Source organism: Mya arenaria, chromosome 11 (genome assembly GCF_026914265.1).
Source record: "Mya arenaria isolate MELC-2E11 chromosome 11, ASM2691426v1".
Classification (NCBI taxonomy): domain Eukaryota; kingdom Metazoa; phylum Mollusca; class Bivalvia; order Myida; family Myidae; genus Mya; species Mya arenaria.
The window spans coordinates 32,516,586-32,540,939 of record NC_069132.1 but is presented as its reverse complement, the minus strand read 5'-3'; the positions used below and the strand labels follow the sequence as shown (position 1 = coordinate 32,540,939).

The following is a 24,354-nucleotide window of genomic DNA, read 5'->3' as shown; positions in this document are numbered from 1 at the left end:
CTACATGTATATAGTTCTTTGATTGACAATACTTCAGTTAGCAAATGAACGGTGCTATTGCACCAGTATATTCCGAATCAGGTGCAATATAGACTATCAAGCAACAAAAAACCTACTGCTACACCGGTACATCAGAAGAAGTAGTTCGTAAAATTTTGAATTACATCATTAATTAAATGTAGCGTTTTAGCTTGTATTTGATGATCTCGATTTAAATTGATTGCCAGTGAAGTGTATATTATCGCAAACATAATTAAGATTGCCAAGAGTTAAGTCAATAAGTTTAACTGCTAAATTAATTTACTACGCGATCTTCTTGCAGCGGACTTAAAAAGACCCAATTTTTGACATTGTAAACCGTCCATAAACATCCGAGGTTGTTTTCGATAAAAATAGCTGAGGAGTTTCAATCGACGTGTCAACGCCTTACTTCTTAGAGGTGGATTAAAAAACGGAAATGGTAAATTATTTGTTTCACAGCAACCGACCAAATAAATCGCAGCCTTAAGTTGCCGAGAACTTTTATGTTCGTAATTGCTTACGGGGTGGAACAAATTGGCTGGTTATAGTTACAAAAAGGCATTATTATCACGCCTTTACTAGATCTTTGACGCATTTATTAGCACAATGAAAACTGCTTCCTACTCCACAGAAGTTCCAACAGCCATCATTAATACGGTTATAGATTAGTATGACAACAATACTATCATGTGCCATTAATTATAATATAATAGCATGATGGTTCCGACAGGAGTGTCAGAGAGGCCCTATTTCGCTTACCCGAGTAAATTGTCTTAATTGGAGATAAACAACTTGGCCTCGATAGCATCGAAAAACATTGTGAGCAAGTCCAATGAGCATGCTGACGAGATTTAGAAGAAAATGTGGGCTAAAGAGGGTTATCAAGTTTATTCAAACAAAATAGGGCCATTTTACTCACCTGGCGTCGGCGTTACATCTTGGGTAAAGTTTTGCGTGCAAGTTACTACCTAGACTATATCTCAGGACCCACCGGATCTATTGGGTTATACTTTGAATGTAATACTTCTAAGTTATCACGCATACTAATTACTTAAATAAGACAACTCTAGGATGAACATAATGCAGATTATTACTCTTGTTTGTCTCAGACAGTATGGTTTTACTGTTATGCTAGTACTATTAAGTACACCTCTCGGTAACACGTGATGTATTTGATTGATCATCCGAGGCATCAAACGTACTAAAAATCAAGTGAGAGACAACTCTACATCGCGTATAATGCAGATTTTAGACTTGTTTGTCTTACAAAATATGCATGCATTTATTAAACATAATTATCCCGAAGCTTGCCGGAGATGACCGAGTTGATAAGATTGACAAATTATGATGTTGCCTGAACCACAATGTGTCTGATTGAAACTGAAAACAGTGCTTGACAGTCATCAAGCCTTCTAATGTAAACAATGAGTGTACCTCTTGCTCTTTAATGCAAAGTATGGCTCTAGTTCAAGTTAAAGAAACCCCTTAAAGTAGCTAAAGAACTTCAGCGAACACGTTATATATGACCTTTTTGGACGTGTAAACATCAAAAAAAATATCAACATTAAAGTTATGGAAGCCAGAACTACCTTAAAGCAACTTCCCCTCTAGAACCGGATCGATAATTTCGATGAAGCTTTGCAGAACGTTTCATGACATTAGGTTTTACTTAAAAGCGTTTAAAGAATTCGATTTATAGGAAAACTAAGACAGTATGTAAAATTTAAGGGGAGAAGACATTCGTCTGAAACCGGTTGGCCGGTATTCATAAAACTTTACAGGAATGTTCAAGACGATGACCTTTACCAAAATTGTTGTGAATGTTATACAGACTAAAACACAGTTTAGCGATTTATGGCAATATTGGTACTCTTTTTTACTTCAAGTGGCCATCAGTCTCCGTCAAAGTCAAGCGCTCTGTCTTTCATGAATACGAACGCATATTTGCTATCGTTAAGCAAGTTGTTTTCTTTTGTCAAACATTATCACCCCTTGACGCCGTCTTGTCAGACATATGTGAAAGGTTTAATAAAGGTGTTTTAGGAAAAACATATATTGAATATTAATGGTTGCACATAGTTTTCATGAAAAGACAAATATTTTGACCTTTAAACTTACATATCAGAGGTCGTTACCCCATTGCCTTTTGGTGCGCCATATTCCGGTTCAACGTTAGTGGTATTCCGGATGCCGAGGTACGTGTGCGCCGGATTTCACTGTAGAGCAAACTGGAATCGGAAAACATAAGAAAAAGAGCAAACATAAATGAAAGTCATAAATATTCTCGAGGGACACGTCACATATGCTACAATATTAAAAATCAGATTTATCAAGGTAAAAGGGAGGAAACTCCAACATCAGGCTAGGCAGGTTTATAAGGCAGAGTTACCCAACATTCTCACTCTGCATCGGGCATAAATATAAATGGCAGTAATAAAAATTGACTATCACCCAGAAATAAATCGTAATGTATTATTTCATGGATTATATACAGAAATTTCCTCGAGGGAGACGTCACGTAAATTATAATTACACAATTAAACATCAAACTGCTTATAGTCAAAGGGAAGAAACTCTAACACCATCAGTGTGATATAGACATCACCATCACACCCACATACACTATACTTCCTTTATCTGTAATGAGACTTCAGTTATTTATTATCCCCTGCCGAACCTAAAATTTCAGGAGGGGAATATTGTTTTAGGCGTTTTCCGTCCGTCAGACATTTTTTCGTACCATATCTTTGAAGGGAATGGTCGGATAATGTCCAAACTTGATCAGATTGTTCCCCTTGTTGAAATCTCGACCGCTCCTAAAAGTGGGTCTCACGGGGTTAAAAAACTAGTTCAGTAGGTCAAATCTTAGAAAACTATTTGGAAGACATATTTGATCCCATTTGCATTAAACTTAATCAGAATGTTCCACTTGATGAATTCTTTTATTACATTTACACAAGAAATTAGATAAACTGTTTAGAATTGTCTTATTTTTAGTTGACTCCACAAATTTAAACATGCTTGGTCGAATCCTATATCTTGGGGGAATAAACCTTACATGGCCTCTAAACGCCAGCTCAACCACTTTACGGTGGTGCAAAGAAAAAAAGCTGTCGACACTTCCGTGGTGGAGCTGTGCCCTATGTTTACATGAACAAACGTGAGTATGATTTATATTTTATTTGATAATTTCATTTAACGCACATATTTCGAAAATCGGAGAATGTGGTATCGTGTAAAAACACTTTTACTATAGGCTGGTTACTACTGTATTTCGTTTTGAACAATATTGTGCAAACTGTGGTGTCAGGAGCTTTTCTCCCGAATCGGACTTGTGCATATTTTGAGATCTGATTGCATAGCAAGTACATTTCGGTGCTTACAAACCCCGTAAGAACATTCTCACGCATGCAAACATAACTGTTATGTATAGTACCTATGCCGGAACACAACATAACCAAATAAGCACTTCTTAAAAAGGAAAAATGCACATATTTATAAAAGTGGTGGCGCTGTTGCCCTAGTGGTGGCGCTATCGAGTATGTTTAGCGCTTGAAGTAATATAAAAAGTTAACGCTTTTGGAATGAATACAAAAGTTGCTATGTTTATCATTCATTGAACATTATGATGGTTATGCATACTACTTGTCGAAACAAAACTCTACACGAACTACCTTAACCTTACTGAAAACTATTTCGACAACAAACGACTAGGTGCTGTTAATTTTTACGCATTCCTGGAGCTACTATGTTTCTATTTACGTGTGAAATTTAAATCAAATGTTTCACTAACGCAACTTAAGCCGTATGCCCATCTGTCCGTGATCTTTTTGATTGGCTATCTTACAAGGACGTTATGACGTAACGCTTACTATGTGACGTTTTTTAACGTCATTGCCATAGACGCACATATTCGCCAAAGCTCGAAGCTGTACAGTGAACAGAAGTCATCACAAAAAGCAATTATCCTGCGTTATTTTAAAAAATGAGCATCACTAACACCTTGTACTACACCGGGAGGCTACGAAACGCCGACGATTTTGAAGAGTTCGCATCAAGAATGAAGCAAGAATTCAAGCTACAAGAATTGATACGGAAAGAGGAGATGCTAAGAAGAGCGCTCCGGGAGCAGACGAAGAATAAAGTCTTCGAGGAGTTGGTGGTTGACCAATACGCATGGAAAAAACATCCACTGCTAAGGAAGAAAGGTTTGTTTAATTATAAAATTTATTATATTTTTTATAAAAAAGGGTTCTCTTGATTAATAACGCGCGTTTATTTCATTGCAGTAAGCTAAGGATAGCACATGTTAAGCAAGTAACCATATATTGTTAATCGTTGCAGACAAAGAGTTCTTGCCACACCCCGACAGTTGGAAGTGCGAGGCAGTGAGTCGTATCCGCCCAAAGTCCGACGTGGTTTGTAAGTCCATTCAGCCGCTCCTGCCGAAATTCACGCCGCCAAAGCCAACAGGGATCGATCTGCGCTCACTTCTCCACATTGGTGCACCGACAGAAAAGTTCGACATCGCAGAGCTAAACCTTAAGGAAGCTGAGAGCGTTCAACTATTTGAGGTGCCGGATTTTCAAAGCAATCGTGTCGAGTTTTGGATAGAGCCGATCATTAAACGTGCAAATAAGTTGCAAGTTTCAACCAAGTCACCAACCGGTATCCCTGAATGCGTGGGATTTGAATTTGCTAGCACAAACGTAAGTGAAGTTCAGCCAGACGAGTTTGAAGCCGCAGCCTTAGAAAACAAGCTCTCATCTAGTAGTGAAGAAAGTACGGGGGTATTGGAAAACCTTGGACCAATAACAAATCCTACTCCCAGGGTAAACATAGATTTAAAATCTACATACTCTGAAAAACATGATATGGAGCCATTTGATATTAATAGTAACAACTTAGCTGAGGCAAACATACATAAAGTACATGATGAGATCGCATTCAAAGAAAATGATGACTTTGTCGAGTTTGACAAGAATGATGATGTCACGTCAAATGCTGCTCCAAAACAGAAACAGAGAAAGAAAAGAATTGTTGACAGAATTAGAAAATTCTGGAACAGGCTGTTTGTTTGCGGCAAAAAAGTTATTTCAGAAGCATAATATTGTTTTTTGAATAAAATATTTGATTTTTTTTTTTTTTTTACATAGATTTTATTTTACTTTCTGAAACACAACTGAACATGACATGGTTGCTTATTTCAAGAGATATGAAGCGGACACTATTTGTGACAGACAGACACACAGACAGATAGACTTGAGCAAAAACAATATGTCTTCCCGTTTATGTGGAGAGATAATTACTAAAACCTGTTCTTCTGTTGAAAAAGTGAATGACGCCATATTGCAAAACTTGTTTAATAATAATTAAGTTTATCACTTTCACACAGCCAGACCTTTATGTCTTATTTAGAAATGTCTATGTATTTGTACCGGCAGACGGACAAACCTAGCAATTTTGTATTAAGGTTTGCAAATGACGGTCTGTTGGTAGGTATAATGGTCGGTAGATCATGTCTTCTCCGCACAATAACTCGAGCACGTATTAACCTTATGGCCATGAAACTTCAGTGGTAGGTTGGCGTTTACTTGTAGATAACCTCTGTTTTGAGGTCAGTTCGCTAAAGGTCAGGTTGCAGACTTCAGTTTCATTAACACGTTCGTACAATAACTTGAGATCGCCTTCATGAAGGGTCATGACGAGTCCGTGTAGGGTTGCCCTTGACCAGCAGATGAACCCTATTATTTTGAGTTCAGTATTTCAAAGGTCGAGGTCAACGGTGTTATAAAAATCCTCACAATACCAGAGAAAAATTGATGTAGGTCCATGTATCTTCGGTGATAGGTTTTTTCTTGACAAGTAAATGACCGAATTGATTTTAGGTGAGTATGTTAAAAGCCAAGGTTACGGTCCCGCACAATTATTGAGAACAAGAACAGTGTTGTACTATGAAAATTTGATAATAGATCGCTCTTCGCCATCAGATGAACCATAGTTGTTTGTGGGTCAGTACATGTAGATAATCCAAACGCAATCTGATAAGTTTATCAAACATCTCTTATGGGGGAAACATGTAGAAACACACACACTGTCCATTCATTCAACAATATTGTGAGGTCTTCAATACAAACAACTGACAATAAGGCCGACTCTCCGACGATCTATTTCTCGGACAGCTCCATAAGCCATAATACTGATTATCCCATGTGTTGGGCATTTTCTTGTTATCTCACCTTGTCATGCTTCTACTTTGATTTTATTTAAGCAAATTTAATCCGAAGCCTGATTTGAAACTTCAAAAGGTACTCAATGACAGTTAGGATATTGAAAAATTAAAAAATAACGATGTTAAAATGTAAACAGTTCAAAAATTATAATTCCTTGACCAATTGTTTCATATTTATCTTCTTCATTATTACTTCAAATACGTTTTGAATAAGTTATTAATTTGTAACATCTGGAAGGCATTACATGGAAATTGCAACCTGTTGCTGCCAGGGGGAGATAATACTAACCTGTTGCTGCCAGGGGGAGATAATACTATCTATTTTTCTTTGATCATAAAATTGCTTTCAGCTGTACAAAACATTTCTTCTAACCTGCTCCGATTCAAGGGAAGACATCAATCGAAAGTGGCGCTTCAAAAAAACATTTCTAGGTAAAGTCCTTATTTAGTTGCTTCTTTGCTAAATCATTGATCTATAACAGTTTATAAGTCCGTGGCTAAATAGACAATAATTCAAGTTTCAACACAAAAAAATATTTTCGAAGATGCTCAATTTATTCTTATGTTATCAATAATTTCATAATAACGTACTGTAATTGTAAGTTAAAATTACATTTCAACAATCTCTTCAGTGGGTATTGTTTACCCTTTTCATACAGTATTGGGTAGCAGTATGGGCCAGAATCTGATGAACAGCCTCATAGCTGGTGATTTTTGTATCATATTAGGCACCAGTCATGGGCCAGGATCTTTTCACTCCCATCAATGCTTGTGTGTTTTATACAATATTGTGTAGCAATCAATTCACTCCACTTAATGCTGGTGTGTTTTATACAGTATTGGGTAGCAGTCAATTCACTCCCATCAAGGCTGGTGTGTTTTATACAGTATTGGGTAGCAGTCAATTCACTCCCATCAAGGCTGGTGTGTTTTATACAGTATTGGGTAGCAGTCAATTCACTCCCCTTAATGCTGGTGTGTTTTATACAGTATTGGGTAGCAGTCAATTCACTCCCATCAAGGCTGGTGTGTTTTATACAGTATTGGGTAGCAGTCAATTCACTCCCATCAATGCTGGTGTGTTTTATACAGTATTGGATAGCAGTCAATTCACTTCCATCAAGGCTGGTGTGTTTTATACAGTTTTGGGTTGCAGTCATGGGCCAGGATCTGTTCACTTGCTTCATGACTGGTGTTGTGTATATCCATGTAGATCTTCACCAGCATTTCAGGTAGTAGCACCTTCATCAGGTAGTCCAGGTACTGCAATATAAATCGGGAGCACTAAGATACAAGGGTGTGATTGGTTATGGATTCTGTATATCACCGAAAGTCTGTCTATGGACTGAGCCCCACATAAAGTATGTTCCCTTTCAAAAAGCACCCAGTATACGGACTTGAGAGCTATATGAAGCAGACACAAAAAATGTAGTCATATGACTATTGACCTTTAAGTGTGACCTTGACTCAAACCAAGCTGGTTTTGACATGCACTCTGCACATTGTCTCAATATGGTAAACATTTGTTGCACCTTATTTTAAAATCCTTCCAAAGATATGGAGCGGACAAAAAAAGAGTCATATGACCTTTGACCCCTAAGTGTAACCTTGACCATGATTAAAGCTGGTTGTAACATGCAATATGCACATCTACTCAATATAGTGATCATTTGTGGGTAGTTATTTCAAAATCCTTCAAGCATTTTAAGAATTGTGCAGCAGTCACGAAATGTTGTAATATGACCTTTGATTTCTAAGTGTGCCCTTAACCTTGAACCAAGCTGGTTTTAACGTGCACTCTGCACATCGTCTCTGTATGGTGAACATTTGTAGCAAGTTATTTCAAAACCCTTTAAAGTGTTTAAGAGATATGGAGCGGACATAATTGGACATGAGCAAAAAAAATATGTCTACCTGTTTATCGGGGAGACATAATAACTACAACCTGTTCTTCTGTTGAAAAGATTCTGAATGAAGCCATATTGCAAAACTTGTTCCATTAAGTTTAACACTTTCACACAATCAAACCTTAATGTTCAGTACACCAATAAAGTTATGAACGGCTAACAAACCTTGTTATGGCGTTTACAGAAAATGTTTATAAGAGCCTCCATGACTGTATCAACTTGCTCGTCTGTGTAGGAACCAATACGAGAGTTATAGTCTAGGTCTCCTGAAAAACAAAGTGTATATCCATTTAAACAATATTGTGAACAGCTGTAGACAACAATAAGAATAAATCAATTTCTGACAGTTTGGTTATCGGATGTATATTGAATGAACAAAAAATGAGGAAAAATACCATCACCATAGGATGCCAATGCTTTCATCTCAATTAGCCAAGGGCCATAACCCAAGAAAAACATGTCACTGAAAACTGCTTGCAATACAATAGCCCATTACTGGTTGTGTTGCCGTAGAAACAATATTTCCTTTTTTTTTTACCTTTAATCACTTGTACACAAAGGTTCATATACCTTGCTTACCTACTTCTTGCTTTATCGCAGCATTCATTTTTCTCCACGTGGACATTCATACTATCTTTGTTTTGTCTGACAAAACAATAATGGAAACACATAATCTCCTAATGGTGTTCTCACTACATAACAAGTGTCATTAATATAGCTTTTATAGTTTATGAGTTGTGCAAAGATCCAGTAAAAAGTGGTGTTTTCACTATTTTCATTGCCACAGCAACCACATTTTTTGTCAAACACAAAATATAAAATGATGTGCATAATCTTCACTGTTCCTCCCTTGAAACTGGTAGTGGAAGCCAGTGATAGGGCTAATATATACATATGTTATCAAGTTATTAAAGAAAAATATGTTTTACTCAAGTGACACAGAGTTTTCACTCAATTTAAACCCATGTGGAGCCCTCCATATGTATACCATGCATTACTGAAGTTACAAATGGCTTACTTTTGCTACTACCGCCCCGCTTGAAATCCAGATGTCTCTCACAAAGAACGCTGCCCTCAAAAATCTTCCTCAGATACCCCTCTCTGTGCCGCACCATGTGCTCCAGCTGCTCCTGATTGAGGTCTTCAACATTGCTGCAAAAAAGAAAGGCATGGACGATTACAACTAAATATGTCAAAATAAATTTATTTAATGATTGGGTAACAAGTATTACAACATCATATTAATCACTCTCGTTGACATGATGTAATTTGAGAGTATATTTTATCAAAAACAAATATAAACTTTGAGTGTTAAAAGATCCAATGGTAGTATGTACGATAGGTTAGTTTTCAACAAGGAGACCCACTTGTCCAGCTTGTTTGATGACTAACCAAACTTACATCATGCCAACATGTACTTTTTTTCTCAGAAATCAGAAACCATGCGGAGGAAGACTGGTCCAGTCATTGCCACTCACCAGAGATTAGCAACTCTAGTCTGACATGAGTCACCTGGCTACCTGCTTGCTAGTTTTTACACAGGCAGCAGACTCACATTAATGTGTCTTATTCAAGCTTGTTTCTAGCTCTCTCCATAATAAACAAACATCAATTTGTATTCAATTATCAAAATATTTCTTATTTATAAATGTATTCAAAAATGTTTTCTAATACTATCTCTAACCTTATTTCCTCAATCTCCTTGTTGACTGCAGCGTCTCTCTCATTTTTTATTCTAGGCGTGGCACAAAGTTCCATAATCAACTCACAATCTAAATCAGCAGCATCAACATCATCATCTTCAGATTTCTGCTTGTTCTCTTTCCCTTTGTTCATGAAGAAAGATAGTTTCGGTTGTACTTTAGAGCCATCGTCAGTAAAAAATGATTTTGAAATGTTCATCTTTCCCCGACTCACTTTCATCTGTTCAAGGTTAACAAAATCTGATTTATTTCTAAAAACATTTGATTTTAAAGATTTCTCTGCTGTCATATAACTCGTTGAAGTTTTCGCTTCCTCTATAACTTTTGTAGGATTTGAAGGTTTACCAGAATACTTAGCTTCCTCCTGAATTGTTGCAGATTTCTTATTGTCTGAAAGAGCTCCCTCTTCAGATTCAGAATCAATAGTCGATAATCTATCAACTCGTACAGCTTTTCTCTCTGGAACACTACTGTCTGAATCAGAGTCCGAAAATTTCGGAAGTTTTCGTTTTTTAAACCTGAATTTTTGTAATGACTTGCATGCATCTAATCTTTCTTTTCTATTTTTTCCAGCAGGTTCAAGTTGACCATCAATGTACTCACGCTCTTCTATGATGTCTTTATTGTCTTCTTTAAGCAAATGCTTCCTTTTTGTGCCAAACTTCGGAGATTCATTTGCAGCAACAGGTCCATAATCACCATTTTGTTTTTGAGATAAAACTCTTTTTCCGCGCTTTTCATTTCCCGGCTTTAAACAAAAGCTCACTGATGGTAAATCCATCATATCATCAGAAGATGATGACTCATCAGCTGAGTTACCATGTGACTCAGACTGGTTTTCCCAAGGATCATTTTCACTAGACTGTGTCTCATTTTTTTGCTGCATCTCCTTGGCAGCCTCAACACTTATTACTGTTAATGATTGAGTGTCACCCGAGTTGCTGTCAATATCAATATCTGGTATCGACACCGGTCTAACCTTTACACCAGCTATAGTATACGAAACTTTATTTTCTTTTTCAATCTTTATGTCAGATTTATTGGTAACTAGTAATTTGTTTTCATCTTTAACTACACTATGTTCACTAGTAGAATGACAGCTACTTTCTGGATCAATGTTTTCGTTTTTAGGTACGCATTTTCCAGCAACTGTTGATCTTTTCAGCCTGCTTTTTCCAATGTGTGTCCTTTTCAATCTGTAACAAACATGAAACATCAACCCTAAGCATCTCAAAATACCTCTCTTTAAATAAGATACTTTTAAAAGATACATGAGATCTACATGAATCTGCTTCTAATAAGTTATATAACTATTGAATATCTGATTGAGTAACATTTAAGTTGAACAACAAACAAAATGGCTGATTAAGCCCGAAATCCATGAATTTGTGTTCTCACAAAAACCATGAAATTTTATGACAATAACATTAAATTTGTTTGCATTACTAGTATTTAGGATTAATCTATTATATAAATGCATTCTTTTACATGTTTTTGATTTTGCTCCGGCGTCCTTCACTGGGAGGGGCCGCAGGCAGACAGGCAGTCTCAGTGTCCTCTACAGTAGACTGGGACTCATGCTCTACTGGTGCCCTACTGGTTTCTGTACACACAAATTAAAATAGGCAATGGTTATTTACACTTATTTATAAAGAATATTTTGTTCAGATTTTTTCCCTTTAGCTGTATTGATGAGTGTTTGTTATTTATACATTATTAACATTGCCATATCATGTAAATTAAATTGAAGTGTGCTTAAAGTAAACTGTTTTGTGTAGATGCATTGGTTATGTTGCTGCATACATGTAAAGCGGCCTGCTTGACGGGACATGACCTGCTTCTGAACCAAATCATCTGGATTAATTTTACAGACAAAACACATTAAATAGAGGTAAGACTCTATATACCAGGGGTCTCATATAATTAATTAATTATATCGCTAGAATAAAATGGATCATTAAAATTATGCCACATTTTTGGCATATATAAAGATACTAAGTCCACATTCATGCACAGAGTTGTAGCAACAAGAATATTCTGTTAAAATAACTTTTTTACAATCATAGTAAAATGGTTAAAATTCAGCAATTTAAGAAAAGTTGGAAGAAGTCAAAACTTGTACTTTTATTATAAACTTAGATAGCAGGTAACAACTTGGGACAAAACCACCGAATGCAGACATGTACACAAACCTGTAGACTGAGCACTGGACTGTGAAGGGATTTTCTGGAAGTAGTTGCTGATGCTTACTCCTACACCACCGGAAGACTCACGCCTCTCATTCATCAAGCGCACAAGCTATATCATGAGCGAAACAAATATGTTATAGTATAACATTTATCATTGCATAAGAATGGATTTTCCGTAATAAAAAATCAAGAACAGTTCACTTTCTTCACAACCACTTGCCATTTTAATAAAATTTGTGTCAAAGAAACTTTTAGATATTAATATCTTTGACTTTGCATGACATGTTTAAGTAACATACATGTAATTAATCCAACCTAAATGCTGTAGATACCTTCCAAGAAACTTCCCATGAATGTAAAAAGAGATCATTTTTGCAGCTTTCACGAAAATGAAAAGCCTCAAAGACATAGTTGACATGGAAATTTGACAGGCATCCCCTAAAGACTAAATAAAGCCAACAGTTACTGAATTGCCCTCAGTCAATAAGGAAGCACATGCTGTCAAGGGGTGGTCATACACTACCAGCTTCTCCCACTGACTAAATAAATGATGCATATTTGATCTCTTCTCTTTAAAGCGTCAATCTCACCACAGATGTTCCAGCAAGAGCACATGCTGTCAGGTGGTGGTCATAAACTACCTTATTTTCCCACAGCCTATTTATAAACAGAGCAATTCTGAATGCCCCTCTCTCAAGTCTCGATCTCACCTGGGATGTTCCTGCTGGAGCACCTGCTATCAAGGGTTGGGCGTAAACTACCAGCTTCTCCTTCATGATGCTAAAATTACGCAGTTCAGGACCTGAAATTAAATATGTATATATGTGTATCAAAAAAATATTGAAAACTAATGTAGAAGTCTGACACACACACAAAAAAAAGGAAATTCACTTCCATTTAGTTTTTATGCATTTATTAACAAGTAAATGATTGACATGTACAATACTTGTTACCATGATCTAAATCTCGTGAAGTCCGCACATTTTTCATATCAATCAAACACGTCTGGTTACAATGCCTCGACTTGAAGACATAGCCAAGCCTCACAGTATGGCCTGAAAGATCATCAGAGAAATATCATTCATTAAACTGAAGACAACAGCGCTATAAGTTGATGAAGGGGCATTACTTGACAAATACTGAGCTAATAGCTAGAGTTATAGGCCTTGCAACACACTTGAGTATTGTCACTGGTGTCATTATAACAATTTTGAGATATGACCAAGGTGATGTTGTTGGTTTAAACATATTTATTTCATGAAAATATACAAGTGAAAACATATAATTACATTCAAATTATTAACAATTTGATCGAAAGCTAAAAGCTTATAAAGATCATTTTCTTCTGTAGAAAGCAGAAGGTGATGTTGTTAATTGAGGTTGATTACTAAAATATTTAGAGTCTACGAACAGACACTCAAATTATAGATGAATTATGCCATTACCATTCATATAACTTCCAACAAGTCTCAAATTTAATCTATATACATGTACAAGCTCACCGGTAATAATATCTGCTGGCTTGTTTTGCTGTTTACTAGACTGTTTTTTCCCCACTCCGCTCTCCAAGTATGAGACTACTGCACCTTGCACCAACTCTATTATCTCCTGCAATTATTTACAAGTAATGCACACTTTTCATATTGGCGGATAGTAACACTTTCATTTAAAAAGTCTATAGGTCTAAATATCCTTAGTATACACATTTAATTTAATAATATTTTAATGCCTGAAAACAAATATTACGATGATATTATTAATTCAAAGTTAAAAAGGATTGAAAGAGCCAACATCAGTTACAGCCCTCTCCCATATTAGACACATCCTAGTATCTAGAAATTTGTCTATAAGACATCTATGCCCCTACTAAAATCGGCATGGGCCATATTTCTGCCAATATATATATATATATATTATCACACCACCAACATGAATGATGCAACGCCATTGGTCCAAAACTGGGCACGCAGTGACCCCGTATTTTTCCATATTGGGTCACCAATAAATGAAACATGTTAACAGGTAGTTGACGCGATATATACGTTACGGGGTTAATAGGTGACCCGATATGGGATATACGGGGCGCAGTAAACAATATTTGGGTTCGAGCTTCACTCTCACCCGATATGGTTTCTTTTGCCCCGTATATCCCATATCAGGTCACCTACTAACCCCATAACTTATAATATCCTATATTTAACTCTTTATTGATGTTTCGGCCTTAAGGTTTTTTTTCAAAATACTAACAAAAAACTCTTTTACATTTTAAAACTTAACATGGCAAATGAAATTATAGAATGACGTTATACAGGAAAGTTTCATGACCCTGGCTCATATACTTATCAATATAGGGGACATAAGATTGTATGCTTTAATTGCAACTTTTAGGGCCAGAACTCAGGTCTTACTGGAGTCTGCCACATGCTATACCCAGGTGCATACTCTATATGCTATAACTTCACAGAGACAAGGGCCATAACTTCACAGAGACAAGGGCCATAACTTCACAAATATTTGGAGAAGCATCACCACAAACCCCAGATGCAAAACCTCATATGTAAAATTAATAAAAAGTACTAGTTTAATAAGCAAAAATATTAAAATAGTTTAAAGCCACAAACCTTCACATGTTTATCAGTTAGCCAGGACGATGTGCCCTCATTAATAGCATGTATCTCAACGGGCAAAACAGACTTTGCAGAGACCTGTAAATGAATACTAAATTATTGTATCGTTTCTTTTCAATATCAAACCAAACAATTGACTATAGTCATTTTCATCGGATTCCAAGGCATACTGGTCGAGTTGCCTAAAGAAAACTGCTATGCAATGGTACAATAGTACAATAGCGCTCTATTACCCAAGATCTGAATAAAAAAAAGGCTTAATGATTAAATAAAGATAAAATTAAGCAATAGAAAAAGAGTGGGAAAGTTTCAGCCCCACCAATAGAAAGTCGATGTGTTTTTTTTAACATGCAGATTTTCAATGCAAGGACCTGAATCATAAATGCACTTCCTGTGCCAGTAAAATTCAAGAAACTGGGATATATACAGAAAATATGTAAATTATCATCCAAAAGCAGCCTTACATGCCATATTTCTGGAGACCATTTTATATCTAAGGCATATATCTTCAAAAACACATTTATGACAAAATTTCTATTGCTTATGTTGAAATTTATCATAGATATTTTGGCCCATTTTCCTCATCTTTATCCTAAAAATTGATCAATGAGTCTTTATTTTCTTAAGAAATAAAATGAAAGTGATACGTAAAACATGTCATGCATAGGGAAAATATTGATTGCTTCACCACAATGAATATAGTCAAATTTGTTGGTTTGTAACCAGAATTTGTTAAATAAAAATAAAAATAAATAGCCATAATTTGCATTAAATGCAAAACAGAGTTACCTTACTTGTAATTTAGTTGGAGTACCATATTTGTTGCGATATTTACTTACATGTGCTTTCATGCAAAACCTTAATGTTGAAAATAAAGGGCCATAATTCATATTATATGCAAAAAGGGCCTGCTTAAGAGCCATAACTTGGATTGAGTATATAGTCTGGATGTAATACATCAGCAAGTTGCTGAGATATTGTCTTATTGCTTGCTTACATGCAGAGCTGTAACCAGAATTTCTAGTCAAATAATAAAGGGCCATAATTTGCAATTTTTTTTGCAAAAACAGAGTTATATTAATTTATTAATTATATAGATTGGATGGTTAAAAACACTTGTTTAAAGTTGCAATGCAAAATGTAATGAAGTTGCTGAGATAATGAAATATTTTGTGGTTACATGCATATACCTTAGTCCAAAAAAAAGGGTCTTCCTTTGCATACATGTATAGAATCGTAACCATGGCCTCCCATGTACAGGGGTATACCGGGGATAGACGGGGAAATGGGCCGTGTTTTAACCTTCCAGGTGACCCCCCATTGCTGGGTGAATGCGGTGGTTTTGTCTTCGAGACTTCGAGGGGGGGGGGTAAGGGGGGGGTATCTAACTTGATTTATTTAGCAGATTAGATTGATTGTGTTGATTAACTGTAGGAATCAAGACTTGCTGACAATACAAACTTTATTACATGATGACTATTTCAGTATCATCAGTAAGTACAATACAAGGACAACTCATACAGTTACAAGTACTTAAAGATGACGCAGTTATCTTTCCACTGTTAACATCCATCAACTGAATGGAACAGCTGTTAACTCAATATTAAATAGACGTTTGTGCTGTGATATTTAATTATCCTGACCACACACAGATATTTTATCAATATATTTTTAATATTCCCCTGTGCTTTATGAATACCCTTATTGATGGTTTAAAAATACATAATTCCGCCAAAAAAGTTAGGATAAATTTAATTTACTCAGTTGCTTAATAATTAATCGATCATGCCGTAAATTTGCAGCAACATATGTATTATTAAACATGTTCTTACCCGCAAGTACTTTAACTCAGTTAATGCCATGTTACTGTTTTTTACTCATTTTTTTAATAAACGTGGAATCAACAACAAAATAAGAAATAAACGTCATAATAAAATGCTTCGGTGTCTCTTGTAGGACCATCCATAGACGCCGAAGTCACGAGGTGACAGTGAGGCGACCTTCAAAATGACGAAATATCTGCATCAATAACATTAATTACCTGGATGGAATATGCTCAAAATGATCCATGAATGTGTTGACCATCGAAACAAATGTTGACTATCCATTATTCATTCATTGTGTTGATTTTATGACAACAGAAATTTATCCGAAATGAAAGGTATCCGAAATATATTGTTTACTGTATTTGTTTGTTTACGTTGTCGTTGAATATATGTAAAATGTAATGAACAAATCAATTTCTAATTCTTGGCTTGGGTGGGAGTATACTGGAATAGCATGGGTTTTGATGGTATATCAAATTATTGTAACTTGGGCAGTGCTCTATAGGTTGTTGTTGTTGTTGTAAAAATATTGTTATAGGTGGTTGTGGTTGTGTATCAAAAAATGACATTGTTGTCGCCTATGATCTAGATGTACATGTCAATGTCAGTAGTGGTTATAGTCTCAATGCTTCATTCTCTGTGAAATAAACTCTCATTACTTTTTGTGCAAAAACGGAAAGATGCCAATTTGTTTAAATTATTGTCATTATTTTATTTATGTGTGTGGGCTGTTTGTATCAGGAAATTACACAATGAAGTACTGTGAAATCATTTATATTCGTTGCCATGAAATTTCGTGGTTTGCCGAAAAAAAAAATTTCGTGGGTACTTGAATTCGTGGTTTTTCATTTTTGAAAAAAAAATCGAATATGCGATCGTCTGCATAATCTCCACGCGCTTGCCCGTGATTTCTGTCTTCTACGTCACATGGTTTATGACACTCGCTAAAGTGGTACGAGATGCCAATTAGTGCATATACCCATGTCAATTATCGAATTGGTTGGGAATTAAGGTCATAAAAGAAGATGTACCCTGATCATAAATACAGATAGGCGAAGCCATTGAATACCAATTAAGAATTTTGCAAACTGTGAAAACACCGAAAAGGTGCGTATATTTGAGTAAACAAGATCATTTCAATATTTATTCACACGTTTTTGTTTAATAAATATATTGAACGCGTTGTTTTATACTCAGTAACCTCCAATGTAATCGATTAATTATTTCATTAAATAAAAAAATCGAGTACCGACACTCATCACGCACATCTTGTAAACCTGGAGATTTTTATTAACAGCACATGTTTAAACACGTGCAGCTTCTGTCATTTGGTTCATAAAAAACTCATTTAATTGATTTGGTTTATTATTTGTTAAAGGCAGATATAATTTATTAACAAAACAAAGATAATAATATACACAGTGAGACAGGTATAAATGCTGTATACTGCGACTTCTTTAACAAATAAACTAGTATGCACAACATGGCAGTTGAAAAAGTGAATAAAGGGTCTATATTTCGTGGGATCTTAAATTCGTGGAACACCCTACCCACGAAAACCACGAACATTAATGCCCCACGAACATTAATGATTTCACAGTAACCATTTCTTGCTACTTGCTCCTGTTGAAAGGTCATGTGCTTCAGCTGCCGGTACTTGATGACTGAAAATTTTGTCTGTGCGCGGTTTTAGTCTTATTTCTTGCATCTGAGTACATCAAGCATTTTTATGGAAAATATAATGTTCTGAATATGTTTTTGGGTCTTACCATGTACCACAGTTGTCTGTTTGTTTAGGAGTGATTTTGGTCCAGTGATCTTTAAAGTGCCTATGGCCGCTCAGTAGCTGAATCTATATAATTTCCTGTTGTTTTTCCCCAACACAAACCCTTTTTCCAATGTTCAATTGACACTTTATTTCCCTTTGTGCAGTTTTCTTCCATAACTTAGTGTTTCATCATTTGTCTCTATGTTCTTCCATTATTTTCTTATCAAAGTCTTCATCATGGTTTGTAGCATTCTTTACCCCCTATTTTTGCTTGCTGATCTGCAAGTTCATTTTCCCTGATGTTTCAAGTATCCAGTGCACTTGCAAAATGTTCTCGTTTTCATCAATATTGGACGGATGTGATTCTAGGTCAAGTACAATTTCAATGTTTTAGTTGGTACATGTATCTCTGTATTTCTTGGTATCTCAGTAGTAGTGAAAGCTGTGTGAATTGCACGCTAGCAGTCTGTAAATATTTGCATCAACGTTTCTTTAGCCCGAGTGAGACCTTGGCTTTCCATAAATGTTTGTGTATTAGCTTTTGCTTAAGATTTTGATAGCATGCCATGGGCATTATATTGGTAAGGCCACATTTTTAACTCTCTTGTTTTTGGTCATATTGTAACTGCCACTCACTTAGAAACATGTGATGTTGGTTTTATTTAAATTTTAATGAAATAGTCAGTGTCTACCTCTTGGCTGGGCTTGGAGTATACTCGAATATCCAGAGTGGTGGTGGTATATCAAATTATTGTAACTTAGGCATGGCAATTGCCATAGTATTGGTAAGGCCACAGGTGGGATGCTGTCGTTTTGTACCATAGTCATTTTTATCTTCCATATTTCTGTCATTTTGTGCTGGTCAGTCACTTTGAAACAAGTGGTTGGACACATTGTACTCTACTGCTTGAACTATTGCTATTTCGTATCCTGTATAGTAAAATTCTGTGTGTATTGAGCCTGCACAGTTAGGAAATAACTAGTATAATCAGGTTCCTGGCTACTTCCCAAAGCTACGGACCCTGTTGATATTTTTTAAGAGTATGTACTATTTTGTGATTATTCTCAATGTCCCTTTGGTGTTGAAATTTACCGTTTTGGAAGTTCCCTGGCCCCATTCTCCTATGACCAAAAGAAAGCTCTGCAGTTTTATTTTCACATAATTAAATTATGATTTAATTGTTATTTCAGTGTCATCGAAATTAGTAACCCTGTTCAAACCGATCCCGGAACCAAACCCCACAAGGTTTTCAAGATTTCGTCAAAAATTTAAATTCTTCTCAGACCATCCGTTTATTGTGATGCTAGCCCTGTTTCTGGTGTCCGTACCTGTTCAGATAATTTTCTATCCAAGTAACAGAGGGAAAATGCTCGATGGTCACTATAGAGCTGAAATTCGTAGAATGGAAAAAGAACAAGAGGAACGTAGAAAGGAATCAGAAGAGAGAAAAAAGGAAGAAGATGAGAGAAAAGCAGAACTAGCCAAAAGTGAAGCAGCCCAAAATGAAAGTAAAACAGAACAAGTACTGAGTAAAAAGGACGTAAGTATCTACATGTAACAATAAATGTTTACACTTTTGTTTTGTTGAAATATTGCGAGAAATAAATTGTCTTTTTTATACATGAAATATTAGATAATCGTCCTAGACCAGAAGGCCATTGCCTTTACACGTGTGTACTTTGTTCTTGTCTATTTAAGACACAGATTTGACTGATTTTTATGCCCCCAAAGGTGGGCATATTAAAATCGCACCGTCCGTCCGTCCGTCCGTCCGTCCGTCCGGCTCTGTAACTTTCCCTTGTATGGACAGATTTTAAAATAACTTGCCACATGTGTTCCACATACCAAGATGACGTGTGGCGTGCAAGACTCGTGTCCCTACCTCAAAGGTCAAGGCCCCCTTAGTGTTTATTCACAATGGAGTGCTGCATATAAGGACATAGAGTATAGGTTGTCGTGTCCGGGCTGTAACTTTCTCTTGTATGGACAGATTTTAAAATAACTTGCCACATGTGTACCACATACCAAGAGGACGTGTCGCGTGCAAGACCCGTGTCCCTACCTCAAAGGTCAAGGTCACACTTAGTGTTTATTCACAATGGAGTGCTGCATATAAGGACATAGAGTATAGGTTGTCGTGTCTGGGCTTTAACTTTCTCTTGTATGGACAGATTTTAAAATAACTTGCCACATGTGTTCCACATACCAAGACGACGTGTCGCGTGCAAGACCAGTGTCCCTACCTCAAAGGTCAAGGTCACACTTAGTGTTTATTCACAATGGAGTGCTGCATATAAGGACATAGAGTATAGGTTGTCGTGTCCGGGCTGTAACTTTCTCTTGTATGGACAGATTTTAAAATAACTTGCCACATGTGTTCCACATACCAAGACGACGTGTCGCGTGCAAGACCCGTGTCCCTTCCTCAAAGGTCAAGGTCACACTTAGTGTTTATTTACAATGGAGTGCTGCATATAAGGACATAGAGTATAGGTTGTCGTGTCCGGGCTGTAACTTTCCCTTGTATGGACAGATTTTAAAATAACTTGCCACATGTGTTCCACATACCAAGACGACGTGTCGCGTGCAAGACCCGTGTCCCTGCCTCAAAGGTCAAGGTCACACATAGTGTTTATTCACAATGGAGTGCTGCATATAAGGACATAGAGTATAGGTTGTCGTGTCCGGGCTGTAAATTTCCCTTGTATGGACAGATTTTAAATTAACTTGCCACATGTGTTCCACATACCAAGACGACGTGTCGCGTGCAAGACCCGTGTCTCTACCTCAAAGGTCAAGGTCACACTAAGTGTTTATTCACAATGCAGTGCTGCATACAAGGACATAGGGTATAGGTTGTCGTGTCCGGGCTGTAACTTTCTCTTGTATGGACAGATTTTAAAATAACTTGCTACATGTGTTCCACATACGAAGACAGCGTGTCGTGTGCAAGACCCATGTCCCTACCTCTAAGGTGAAAGGTACACTAAGTGTTTATTCACAAGGGAATTCTGAATATAAGGACATAACAGTGTAGGTTGTCAAGTATGGGTGGTATTTTTTTATGTTCAGAGGCAATTTGAAATAACTTGCCATATGTATTTGACACGTAAAGGCAAGATCAACTTTTCATGTACTGACCTTGTTCGTAGGTCAATGTCACATTCGGGGGCATTTGTCACATACTGTGACAGCTCTTGTTTTGTTTTTCTTATGTTATAGAAAAATAAATGTTGCATAGTGTCCATCTTTAAGTTTGAAAGAAATGAAGTTCTCATTTGCTTAGGACTGCTTCCACCCATTTGAAAAAACTAATCAGTTCTTTTATTTCAGGGACAGAGATACACCATACTCAAAAACTTTCTTAAGACGGGTTCATCATAATTCGGGTTCTTCATAAGTCATGGCTCATATTAAACGGGAAACTCACCAGCAATCAAACATACAGCGTTCAGACATCACAAAGTTTGTGCCAGCTTTACGCACCCTTCAGAAAATTGTTCTCTCGTGTCGATCTCCGTCTGGTCAAATCAAGGTTATTCAGAATTCCTGTGGAGGTGGTTTAACGCTGACATCCTTGTGTGAACGCTTGCTGAAATCTTTGTCAGTGAAAAAGCCAGTTATTCAGCTGCTTGTTACGTCTACTCAGGGTCACTTGGAGTTGTTTGCTGATGGGGGATTGTTTGTCTTAAGCTTTGCAAGTACTTTGGTGCTGAATTCAGTGGATTCTGGAATCAATTCAAGACTGTTAGCTGAGATATTTGAATCATTCCTTACTCTTACGACTGAAATCTGCAATAGCAGTGACTGTAGTTTTATTATTGATGCTCGAGTTTCTGACTTAAACTTTATGACTAGTTTTATTAAAAGTGTTTTAAAGCCTAAACTGTTTTGTCAATTGGATGATCACTTATTGTCATTTATATCAAAACTTCTGTTGGAAGTGTTTCTGTACAGTGTTTCAGAGAAAACAGACTGGAGCCTGCAGGAATATATTTATGTGTTAAAAATTGAGGGCAATGATATAGAAGATAGTAAATCGTTTCCTGGGGTTCTTATTGAAGCTCCGGAGTTATCAAGATTTAAGAAATGTAAATTGAATACTACAAAACATGTCTCTAGTCATGGTCAGTGTATAAAATGTGTTGTCGTGACTGCATCCATGTCCGGTGACTTTGATGAACTTGGTGAATTGAAATATGATGTGGAAAATGCAGTGGACAAAGATGAGGAATGCTTGAAGCAGTTGACTCAGTTCTGCGAGGTATTTTTGCTTTATATTGTGGTCTTAACTTGTACACTGTTATACATAAATTACTGGTATCAAAGGATAATGGATATTCAATATTTTTATAATAACTTATCTGGATTAATTATCTCTGGACTTAGCTTGGATTACACACATGGAGATGTACAAAATGTACTCCATTTACAGTATAATGCATGTTCATATTATTTTGAATGTTTGTTTACACTGAAATTAAGCAAGCATAAATATAGACTTACCAGTTTGTCCAAGGAACTAAGTATTAGTATTCATTGCGATGTTATAGTTACGTTTTCTTTATCAGGTATTGATAGTGAACAAGGTGGGTTTGCTTTTGTGTCAGAAGGTTGTCCACCCGAGACTGAAACTCCAGTTGCGGGGATCCGGTGTAGTCGTGGTGGACAGAATTGGAAGTGGACCGATTAAGTACCTCACCAAACTCGTAGGTGAGTTAACAAAGAGATTTTACAATCCCACCTTAGTAGCTGTATGGACGGGTGGACCAGGTTGGTGAGATATTCAGTTCTGTTAGATTTTGGAGCAAAGTGCACAGAAAAAATGTAACGTTAGATAGAGCTACATAATAATAATAACCTCTGTTGTCACGAATTCACTTAATCTGGTAGCCATTGTTTTAAAATGTGCCAGTGTATAGCATAGACTCAAGGGACTTATTTGTTTTTTATACTGATATTCATATAAAAGGAAATATATAATGCATATAAAATGAGATATAAAAATAACTACATATTTCTTTGCCAATTTAAAAGCATTATTCTTCACAACATTAAAATTACTTATAACATGCATGGACATTTTATAACCAATATCTTCTTCAGGAGCCAATGCTATCCAGTCTATAGAGATGGTGATCCCAATGACAAGTTACGGCTCATTGGCCAATCTTGATCATGTGATCATTCAGAGGCGGAGTTACCTTCACCTGACACACCCACACACTCCAGTTACCTCCCTTATCCTCTGTCACCAGGAGGAACAACAGTTACTAGAACTAAAGGTAAAGCTCTAGATTGTTCTCAAATAACAAGTACTAGGGCATTTCATAGCATTACCAAATTAATATCACTGTCAATAGCTATGAAATTTTTTTATTTATGGAAATAGATGCAAACCGATTTGTTTTAACTGTGTCATATCATTTCATTTTAGCTCAAAGACTGAGGCCTGAATTTGTAAGAAAAAAACTGATACTTAATAAATTGACCTATAATCTTTTTGGGCCAAACATTTCACTAAGATACTGGTATAGAATTATGTACACATATATATGAGATGCATAACATTTCTTATTGTTATTTGAATCAAGCTTTTCCATTGTTATTAAAACATGGGATTTTGACCTTTGCCTGTGTGAAGGAAGTGCTCATGGCGAGCTACAGTGACCACCTTTGTCCTTTGTCAGCAAGGTTTTTAATGGAAAAATCTTCACCCTCTTTAAGGTAATCCATCCATCACTAATACAAAAACATGTTACTCCTAAACTTTCACTTTTTAGACATTATGTTATTTAAAAACACATCAATGAAATTGCTATTTAACCATAGTAATATTTTGTTTTATTAACTCCCTTTAATATATCATATCAAAAACAGGTTGTGTCGGGATATCATAATAATGGCGTCATTATGATATTCAAACATGCAATCCATGCAAAAATAATATAACGATTAATCATTATGAATGAAATATAGAATTATTTTGATGTTGATATCTAAAAAGCAGTAACACATCATTGCATCGTAATGATGGATGGCCTACCTTAATGCACTAACACATCGTTGCATCCTAATGT

The 24,354-nt window shown here is 36.2% G+C and overlaps 2 protein-coding genes across 3 annotated transcripts in view; one reads left to right on the top strand and one right to left on the bottom strand.

Moving 5' to 3' along the window:
* Nucleotides 1–6,797: 6,797 nt before the first annotated feature.
* Nucleotides 6,798–18,325, bottom strand: LOC128208055 (uncharacterized). Of its 2 annotated transcripts, none has more exons than XM_052911368.1 (11): nucleotides 18,275–18,325; nucleotides 14,674–14,757; nucleotides 13,555–13,660; nucleotides 13,006–13,107; nucleotides 12,763–12,854; nucleotides 12,056–12,161; nucleotides 11,352–11,466; nucleotides 9,845–11,059; nucleotides 9,179–9,312; nucleotides 8,326–8,426; nucleotides 6,798–7,516 (listed from the first exon to the last, which is right to left on the bottom strand). In XM_052911368.1, the coding sequence occupies exons 1-11, from the start codon at nucleotides 18,275–18,277 to the stop codon at nucleotides 7,373–7,375; spliced, it is 2,202 nt and encodes a 733-aa protein (XP_052767328.1). In that variant the 5' UTR covers nucleotides 18,278–18,325; the 3' UTR covers nucleotides 6,798–7,372. The 2 variants fall into 2 exon arrangements, with proteins under 2 accessions (XP_052767328.1, XP_052767327.1); XM_052911367.1 differs by lacking the exon at nucleotides 18,275–18,325 and adding an exon at nucleotides 16,512–16,664.
* Nucleotides 16,700–24,354, top strand: part of LOC128208057 (molecular chaperone MKKS-like) — a 23,786-nt gene continuing 16,131 nt past the window's right edge. The window contains exons 1-5 of the mRNA XM_052911370.1: nucleotides 16,700–16,840; nucleotides 19,465–19,814; nucleotides 21,608–22,538; nucleotides 22,846–22,987; nucleotides 23,381–23,559. Coding sequence (XP_052767330.1) covers nucleotides 21,678–22,538; nucleotides 22,846–22,987; nucleotides 23,381–23,559 — 1,182 coding nt within the window. The 5' untranslated portion in view covers nucleotides 16,700–16,840; nucleotides 19,465–19,814; nucleotides 21,608–21,677. The remainder of the gene's footprint in view (nucleotides 16,841–19,464; nucleotides 19,815–21,607; nucleotides 22,539–22,845; nucleotides 22,988–23,380; nucleotides 23,560–24,354) is intronic.

Coding starts and splice junctions, on each gene's coding strand:
- LOC128208055 (XM_052911367.1), bottom strand. CDS start 16,541: ATGGCATTAACTGAGTTAAAGTACTTGCGG. Junction 8,427..9,178: donor GCGGGGCGGTAGTAGCAAAA/GTAAGCCATTTG, acceptor TTTGTTTTTCAG/GAGACCTAGACTATAACTCT. Junction 7,517..8,325: donor TCTGTAAACGCCATAACAAG/GTTTGTTAGCCG, acceptor TTTATATTGCAG/TACCTGGACTACCTGATGAA.